Here is a 10000-nt window from a genome sequence, read left to right as displayed (position 1 = left end):
TGAGAAACCCAGAGGGCACTGTGGTAATTTTCTATGTAAATTAAATATATGAATATTTATTTTCATATTATGCCAAAAGCCAAGCCACTGAATGAGGAAATGAAAACCAACAAAAATATATATCCATTTGAAACAAGTCGTGGCAACATCGGGTCTTTGAATATCATGTGAAATGCGTTGTATAACACTAACTGCTCTCAGCGATTCTTTCATTTTGAACTTAAAGTTACATACATACCTTGAGAGTTCAGATGGGACCGCTGTGAAAATGCCAGGTCCATCGAGTTCGATGTACGGTATCGCTCTATCTTCTCGACTATAATCGATTCTTGTTGCAAATGTAGACTTTGACATTCCAAGGGGCTCGAATAAATGTTCGGAAATCAGATCCTCCCATCTCTTGTTGTTTTGAGCGTGTCCTCCTAGGATCTCTGAAATTCGGCCAATTATCGCATATACCATGTTGTTGTACACAAAGTCCACCCTGAACTGTTTGTTGGATTTGAGCAGTGGAACGCGGCTATGGAGAGAGAGAGAGAGAGAGAGAGAGAGAGAGAGAGAGAGAGAGAGAGAGAGAGAGAGAGAGAGAGAGAGAGATATTTAATACCAAAACGTCTTCAAATTAGAAAGACAACTGATTGAAATGATGCTCATGGTTTGTTAACATATGTGTAAGAATAAAGAATTAACTACATAGTTTCTACTTTGTGTTATCCTAGGATCTCTGAAATTCGGCCAATTATCGCATATACCATGTTGTTGTACACAAAGTCCACCCTGAACTGTTTGTTGGAGGTATGATACGCAAAGTGTGATAATATAAATGCTTTTTAGCTGAAAAATAGCCCAACTTTATAAAAACTTCACAAATTTAATCAACTTATTTAAGAGTAAATAAAAACCGTCAAATTAAGGCTTAGACAGTACTTGTAAAAATTATTATTGACACATTTCAGGTTTAAATAACTCCAAAGCTATGCACGATTTCATCAAACGATTTTTTGCAATGCGTGCAGAATTTATTTAAATTTTAATTGATTTAAATCGTAACACTATGCGCCCATTGGTCGCTGAATTATGATCTCATGAGTCGAAAAGGATGATTTTGAAATAAATCGTAATTTGATTATTAATATATTTCAGGTCTGAATAACTCAAGAACAGTTGCAGCGACATCGATTTGGTTTTCAACAAATTAATCCAAATTTATTAAAGTTTTTTTTTCTAATATCTTACTTGTGATAGTGTGTTTGCGCAGTTGTCTGATTTAAAACGTTAACAACAAGCAATCGTCTCTCCAGTTCGTCCCGGGTTTTTGCAGTATGAGTAGAGCGAACGGCTTCTCTTATTTTTGTCTTCGGGTGACACACGTCTCTCATGTGTGTTCTAAACACTCTGCTCTTCACTTATTCCCATTTTATGTAGAACTAACAAGTATAAATCAACGTTCGTTCCATCAGCAATAAAAATGTTGAATATTTAATCTGGTACAGCAAAACCAAGGATTGATTCGTTGACTGATTAACTGATTAATTTATTTAATGTTAGATTAACTGATCAATTGATAATGATGATAACTTTTGGTGTCGAAATGCGACAATTGTAACACATTGAAAACGAAATGAATATGTTTATGTTGTGTCTATCGCACGTGTGAAAGAAAGAGAGGAAGAGAGAGAGAGGGAGAGAGAGAGAGAGAGAGAGAGAGAGAGAGAGAGAGAGAGAGAGAGAGAGAGAAAATAAGTAGAAGTGAAATATCTGTTCAATGTTATAGTTATCATTTAACGTTATAACAAGTGTAACTAAATGACAAATTGCCATATTTATGGAGAATAAAGATCTATTATTATTATTATTTTTAAAAAGTCATGTGAGGTTAGATCAGATGATCTTGGAAATAGGACCATCTCGGCCGATCCATCAATTTGGAAACTGTTCATTAAAATTCTTTTACAGTTAAAATCAAAGGATTCCTATCATTGCGTCAAAGCTCAAAATGCTATCGTAATCATCAGTACATTCAATGATGACTTTATACACAAAAAGAATGTTACAATGTCAAAGCCATATTCCAAGTTGATATCCTTTGATTGACATGTTAAATGAAATAAACTTTCGAGAATCATGTCGGACAAAGCCAAAATAAATTACGATTTATGTCAAAATTCATTTTTCTACTGCTGACGTCATAGCTCAAATTCCAAAGGTGCACAGTGTTGTGTGCAAACTTCTGCCCTTCCCTTCTGCACATAGCGCAGCAACAACCATTGCCACACTTTCCAATTCATTACTTAAACAAGCCCTCTCAACCTCTCTCCATTCTTCTTCCGTTTTTATATGAATAAGAAAATATTATTTTTACACATCTAAGTCTTGAGGTAAAAAATCGGTTGTATTGTCAATGGACATACATGAGATAATGAAATCGATGATAATGATGAACGATGATGATGATGATGATGATGATGATGATGATGATGATGATGATGATGATGATGATGATGATGATGATAATAGTAGTAGTGGTGGTGATGGTGGTAGTGGTGGTGGATTTTCCATCATCATCATCATCATCATCATCATCATCATCATCATCATCATCATCATCATCATCATCATCATCTTCATCATCACCATCATTAATACAGTAGCAGGAATACTGATAATAACAACAAGAACGCTGATTGTAATATAAAGAACAACAAGACGATGATGATGATGATGATGTTGATAACAATAATAATAGTAATAATGATAATAATAATAATAATAATAATAATAATAATAATAATAATAATAATAATAATAATAATAATAATAATAATAATAATAATAATAATAATGATAATAATAGTAATAATAATAAAACCTTTTTCAACTAACGCTACCTTATAATATAGCCGCTTAAATATCAACCATTTCTCTCTTATAATGACTTGAATCAATATTTTTAATAACATACAGTATTTTTAATAACAGACTCACACATACAAAAAAACAGTATTATTATTATTATTATTATTATTATTATTATTATTATTATTATTATTATTATTATTATTATTATTATTATTATTATTATTATTATTATTATTATTATCATTATCATCATTATTATTGTTATTATTATTATTATTATTATTATTATTATTATTAATAATAATAATAATAATAATAATAATAATAATAATAATAATAATAATAATAATAATAATAATAATAATAATAATACTCTTTGTATGTGTAAGTCTGTTATTTAAAATACTGTCAGTATGTTATTGAAAATATTGATTCAAGTCATTATAAGAGAGAAATGGTTGATATATAAGCGTATAAATTATTATAAGGTAGCATTAGTTGAAGAATATTTAATAAAAATATTGTTGAAAAAAATGGCCTGCTACAGGTAGTAGCAAAAACTGATTAAATTTTCTTAATAAATTGAAATACTTACCAATAAACATTAAGCTGAATAATATGAATAATGATCAGTTTTATTTTCATTTCTCAATCGATTTTCTTTTATTAAAATAAAGTTTACTTATTACAGTAATCCTTTTTCCTCCATACTGACTGCGATTATCCCCGCTCCGCCTTCTCCAACTTGCCAGCAATTTTTTCACGACGATTGCGCAGTGCTGAATTACGATGGTGCTGAGTGTTGACTCAAATCGTGCTTGACTCAAAGGTAAAAACTTATATCAATCAAACACTTGAATAATATCTTCAGATATTGCAAAAACGATTAATGGAATCTTACATTGCTCTCGCGTTATTCAAATCTGAAATGTGTCAATAATGATAATTTAAAAAAACCACTGTATATTAATAGATATAACTGAGCAAAAAAACCCCAGACAAAACACATACCCACAGTCACACACACACACACACACACACACAGAAACAAAAGAAAAGAAAACTAACTCACAGACAAAAACAAAAACAAAACCCCCAACAATACACTGAAACTGTTTGGACAAGAAGTTCACTGGTGGATAAATATTTATGTTGATTAATTTGTGATTTGTGCTTGTGATATTAATGTAAGTAGACACCTTTAGACTTGGATATTTTCCCCATTCTTACTATATACTGGCATTTTATATTCCCCCTTTCCCACTACTACAATTACTATAAGTTAAGACTATTAGACTGGTTAAAACATACGGCAATGATCATGAAGGAGATGAACTAATTGATTATAGCAATTATATATGATGATATAGTAAAATTAAATATGATAGTCATAATAATAATCTTATTATAATAATAGTTGTTGTTATCATCGTCATCTTCATCATCATCACCAATATTCTTCTTCTTCTTCTTCTTCTTTTTCTTCTTCTTTTTCTTCTTTGTCTGTGACAAACTGGGCCTGTGACACAAACTGGTATGGTTCTGCATGTCGGTTACATATTGGTATCATGGCTTTATTGTAGGAGTTGCCCAATGATTTACTGTAAACCAGCATTACTGAGATGACTTCTTATAGAAATCTCTATGATAACCAAACATTGTAAAACCATCTAATGTGTAAACGCAAGCAACTTGAATCAAACTTCTTATATTATTCGGGCACGACTCTGCATAACATAATATATAAATTTCAACGCCGGCCCTAAAGAGAGGCTGCTTTAAAGCCTGTTTTTCAACTAAATTTATGTTTTCGGACACAAAAACATTGATGTCGTCTTAACCGCCGATAAATCTTCTTTCAGTTTTACGCACTTTCTGATTAAAACACGGATGGCAATTTTTTTTTCATGCGCAAACTTACGGTTCACGAAATTCGCTTCAACACTCGCCATTTTGTAAAATTTTAAGGGGTTGCCCTAATTTCGACAACAATTTCGTGTATGTGTGTGTGTGTGTGTGTGTGTGTGTGTGTGTGTGTGTGTGTGTGTGTGTGAAAGAAGAAGAAGAAGAAGAAGAAGAAGAAGAAGAAGAAGAAGAAGAAGAAGAAGAAGAAGAAGAAGAAGAAGAAGAAGTAATAATAATACATACTTAAGGACAAACTATCTTTTTATGTCATAATTTATCCTTTAGGTGAGGTAAAAATATAATATTATTGAAATTAGACTGACAGAAAAGAGCAGTGGACCTTTTACCCAAGTTAGAATACGCCACTGCATGTGTAGAATTCGTGTCGTAGGTTTCGAAATTAGGGCCTCTAGACTAGAGTGTCGATATTTAGGGCCACCATGAGAAGAAAAGTACACACCTCAAAAAATGCAAATTGCAAGCGTAAATTATGGAAAGGTAGATGGAACAAATTAATTTATATGATATTAAAGAAAAATCATTATCTATTTGACGGTACAAACCGCACGTCGATAGCTTGAAAACAAAACGAGCGGCAAGGTTTTAAACAAAGCGCACCAAAACGAGGTCACATGTTATCGAAATTCGGGCCCCCTAACTTATATTTTACAAAAGGAAAGACCTACACGACTCCCTCATTGTTTATCTTGTTATCTCATGTCGTGATTCATATGTCGCTTTGTGTATAACACCATCAAATAATATAACTGTTTGCATTGTCCCTACGTCATCGGTTGACCAGTTAAGTATTTCATAGACCCATATATCAATAATAGGATCAAGGAGTAAAGTACGTGTTATAAAATGTAACAAATCTCTGTAAGATATGTTCGAAAATGTTAATTTTTTAAATGTTAGTTCGTTTAACGCGGGCCACCGTTAATCATAAATCAAAGATGGGAAATTCTATGTTATCTACAATGGCCCTATTTACACCAAAAATGATGATAGTGATTGTACTTTACAGCAAAGAAATAGATGCTTTTTTAAAAATAAAATGAAACAAAACAAAAATAAAAATATTAAACAAAGAAAAACAAAAATAATATAGGATCACACCCCCCCCCCCCCCCCCTTGGCTTGGCTTGGTGTTGGCCTATGACCCGTAGTAATCCTACCTGAACAAAGTATCCCTGGTCAATGAAGTGTCCATTCTGACGCCTACGTTGGCAAGAAGAGCAGTTTTATGAGACAACATGTCCAAAAATGTAGTCTCTTGCGTTCTAACATTATCAGATAAAACAAAATCGTCTCCTAGAAGTTCTTGAACTTTAGAATGAATCGTCAGACTGTTTGGAACAATAAATAACAAGATTTATATGTATCACATTGCCATTAAGGAGTGGTAATAACCAGAATGCGTTTTGATCAAGTGTGTTCTTCTTCGCCGTTTATCATGGCTAGTTCCCCCCAAGTGGGTCTAAATTATCCTGGCGGGAGAGCTTGTGTGCTCGCAACGATCTCATGGTGCTATGTCGGTGGGACTTCGCAGGTCTAACCAAGCCGAACATGGAGCCGTGGGGGAGGAGCCAGATCAAGGGATTCACAGGATAGGTGGAGCTCATTAGTGTCATGAGGAAACAATTTACATAGGAGAAGGAAAACTCTGAATTCAAACATGGGTAGGTGGAGCTCATTAGTCATGGACGACAACGTCTAAGGGAATGAAACCCCAACAGAAAACCATGGGTAGACTGGGCTCACTAACTCGGAGAGAGAAACCAGTCAAAGAATGAATCTCCAAAATTAATCCTGATCTTCCAAGTCTGGGGGTTATGCGATGGGCCAACTACCCGTCCATTTAAAATAGCAAGTTACAGAAACCTACAACAGAAATATAACGAGCGGCAAGTTTTTAAACAAAGCGCACCAAATTCAGTTCTTGGGAGACCAGGTGTTCCAAACAAAAGAATGATGACGCGATTCGGCCAAACCCACCAGGAGCTGCAGAACTGACGACCCCTCTTAGCCCAAGAACATCCTTGATAAAGCTTCCAAGATTGGTATCACAGAAAAAAAGTCCATCCTCTTAGGAACATGCAATGTGAGAACGCGTTGGGAGTCTGGTAGATGTGCTCAAGCAGTGGCAGAGATGAATAGATACAGTCTCACCCTAATGGGCATGTGTGAAGTCCGTTGAGAGGCTACTGAGAGACAAAATTACATACAGGAGAAACATTGATATATTCTGGAAAAGGCATTAGTGACCACCATGAAGCAGGAGTGGGCCTTTTTAAAAAAAATCCAAAGCAGCTGCTAAAAGCTTCTTGGAATGGGAACCTGAATCTGATCGTATCATTACTGCACGGTTCTCCTCTAGTTTCCAGAAGGTGTCCCTAGTCATGTGCTATGTCCCCACAAACACAGCAGAGGAAAATATTAAAGACAACTTCTATGCCCACCTACAGGTGGTAGTAGATAAGATCCCAACCAGAGATATGCTAATACTCATGGGGGTTATGAATGCAAAGGTTGATGGCACAAATGTAGATAGAGGGCATGAAATGTGAAAGCATGGCATTGGCTAGGTGAATGAGAATGGAGAAATTTTGGCCGACTTCTGTACTGCAAACAACCTTGTTGAATTTCTTTTTTTCGTTGGATTTTTTATTTCCTATCAAAACTATATGTTTCCGGATTTGGAGATACAATTGGAACAAGCTGAGAACCGGTCCGTTTATGCCGAAAGAGTTCTTTAGACGTACAACAAGAATTGAGTGGTCGATTGTGTCAAATGCAGAAGAAAGGTCCAGGAGACAGAGAATCGAGGTGTCCCCACTGTCTAAAAGATCATTCACTACTCGTAAAAGGGCAGTTTCTGTGCTGTGTCGGTTGCGATACGCTGACTGGAACTGTTCTTGAAGTCCGTTTTTCAAACGGTGTTTTGTTAATTGTGTGAGGACTATTTTTTCGAGCAACTTTGATAGGAAAGATAGATTTGATACTGGCCGGAGTTCCTTGAGTTGTCTGAGTTGAGCCCTTGCTTCTTAAGAAGAGGTGTAACGAATGCAGTTTTGAAGCAGTCGGGGAAAATACCCGTTTTTAGGGAGGAATTTATGATGTCTTGTATTGATTGACCGACAGCGTCCATGGAAACTTTCAGCATATTTGTTGGAATATGGTCGAGTTCGCAAGATTTGTTTGGCGAAGACATGATCAAAGACCTTACGTCTTCAAGAGATACTTCTTCAAAAACTGTCATTTCTTCGCCGATAAAGTTGGGATTATTTTCATCAGTGTCGTGTTAGTCGAGGGATTCGCGGAATTTCCCTCCCTTTTCTTTAAATGTCGTTTTCTTATATTTGTTTTTGTAGGACGTGTATATTTCTTCGTGGACCTGTAGTTTGGTCTTCTTCCATTTACATTCAACCTTGCGTTTTTCTTTTTTTTTTGCGATTCTGACAGCTCCTGAGTACCATGGAGATGATTTTTTCTCTTTTACGAGTCTTTCTGTCAATGGAACATGCTGGTTCATAATTATCTTTGAGGTCTCGTAGAATAAGTCCGCAGTCATGTTTGGATGCTTTGATAGTTCTTTTGATAAATCGTTTTTGAAATCATCAAGGTTTATTTCTTGGAGGTTTCTAGATGTGCTTTTTAGCTTCATTTTGGCAAGTTTCTTTGATAGAATAGGAATACTAAAATAGATGAAGCAATGATCAGGAACACATTTGTCGTCGACGACTACTGGTGTTGTTGGGGTAATGCTTTGGTTGGTTACTGCCCAATCCAAAATGTGGCTTTGTCGGTGGGTGGTCTCATGAACACGCTGTGTCAGATTATGCTCATCAAAATTGATATACAGTATATATATATATATATATATATATATATATATATATATATATATATATATATATATATATATATATATATATATAAACCATGAATTAATAGTGCTCAGCTGTTTGATAAAAGGAACTATTAAGGTATTATTATATTACAAAAAAAAATCCTTTTTAGGATGCATTAAAGTATTATTATTATTATTATTATTATTATTATTATTATTATTATTATTATTATTATTATTATTATTATTATCATTTATTATTATTATTATTATTACTATTATTATTATTATTATTATTATTATTATTATTATTATTATTACTATTATTATTATTATTATTATTAGTATTATTATTATTATTATTATTATTATTATTATTATTATTATTATTATTATTATTATTATTATTATTATTTATTTATTTATTTATTTAATAATATACGATCCTTACCTTCTTGCTTTTTTGGCATTCCGGGCGTGCTCCCAACCGCTGCACGAGTTTGCGAGTGCGCTTTGGGAACAAAGTTCGAATTCCAAAATGCAAAAATGTATGTAATAAATCTTTTATTCTACCCCTCAATCGATTCCGCTTTCGTCATCTCTGAGTAAAAGACGTTTTCAAAACTATTTAAATGAGACTTCTTTCAAAAATCTTATTATAGTGAAATGCAACGTTTGTTAATCTGACTTCACTAATTATTTTTGTAAACTTGATATCATTACACGTTACTCTCTAGGGAGATGGGTAGAATAATAATAATTATTATTTAACGGGGCAGGCTGATATATAAGTACCGTTTGCTGATATATCAAATCATATTTTAGGTGCAATCATGAACCTTCGCACACGTACTCCCAAAACAGAATTTTACACTCATGTGCAACAACTATTTCATGTGACGTCATTTGTGTTCATAATTGAGTGACGTCATAATCTTACTAAGACAACGCGGTTGAGAAAATGGGTCTCCTACGACAGCTAATTTCAGAAAAAAGAGGAGCAGAGAAAAGACATTTGTACCCAACATTTGAAACGATATGGCAAGAAAGGAGAGACTTTTATGCAGGAAATTGTGACCGTTGATGAACGTTGGGTTCACCGTTACGACACGGAAATCAATTTGCAGTCAATGGAGTACAGGCATAACTCTCTTTCCAAGCCCAATGAAATTCAAAGTCATTGTTTCTACAAGAAAGCTCTTGTTTACCAATTTCTGGGACATGGAAGGCCTAGATCACGTGGAATTTCTTGAACAAGGGCAAACAGTAAATTCTAAACAATATGTTTAAACTGTACGAGTCCTCAAAAATAGATTCACACGGGTTGAAGTTGTAGAGATTCGATATTGCATCATGACAATGCACGACCACTCGTGTGTCGTC

At 34.0% G+C, this 10000-nt stretch overlaps 2 protein-coding genes across 4 annotated transcripts in view; one reads left to right on the top strand and one right to left on the bottom strand.

The window, feature by feature from the left end:
- LOC144965462 (lactosylceramide 1,3-N-acetyl-beta-D-glucosaminyltransferase-like) overlaps positions 1 to 10000 on the top strand; it is a 42397-nt gene that overhangs the window by 4603 nt on the left and 27794 nt on the right. The window lies entirely within an intron of this gene.
- The window catches only part of LOC144965461 (uncharacterized), a 23010-nt gene that overhangs the window by 8671 nt on the left and 4339 nt on the right, over positions 1 to 10000 (bottom strand). The window contains exons 3-4 of one of the 2 annotated variants that reach the window (XM_078900829.1): positions 5943 to 6113; positions 239 to 520 (exon numbers count right to left, since the gene is read on the bottom strand). In XM_078900829.1, coding sequence (XP_078756955.1) covers positions 239 to 520; positions 5943 to 6113 — 453 coding nt within the window. The remainder of the gene's footprint in view (positions 1 to 238; positions 521 to 5942; positions 6114 to 10000) is intronic. The other variant, XM_078900831.1, reaches the window with a different exon arrangement.

The sequence above is a fragment of the Berghia stephanieae genome, chromosome 2, assembly GCF_034508935.2.
Source record: "Berghia stephanieae isolate SIO BIC M18660-M18661 chromosome 2, UCSD_Bste_1.3, whole genome shotgun sequence".
Classification (NCBI taxonomy): domain Eukaryota; kingdom Metazoa; phylum Mollusca; class Gastropoda; order Nudibranchia; family Aeolidiidae; genus Berghia; species Berghia stephanieae.
The sequence above is the reverse complement of the archived record's forward strand: the minus strand, read 5'-3'. Positions and strand labels throughout refer to the sequence as shown.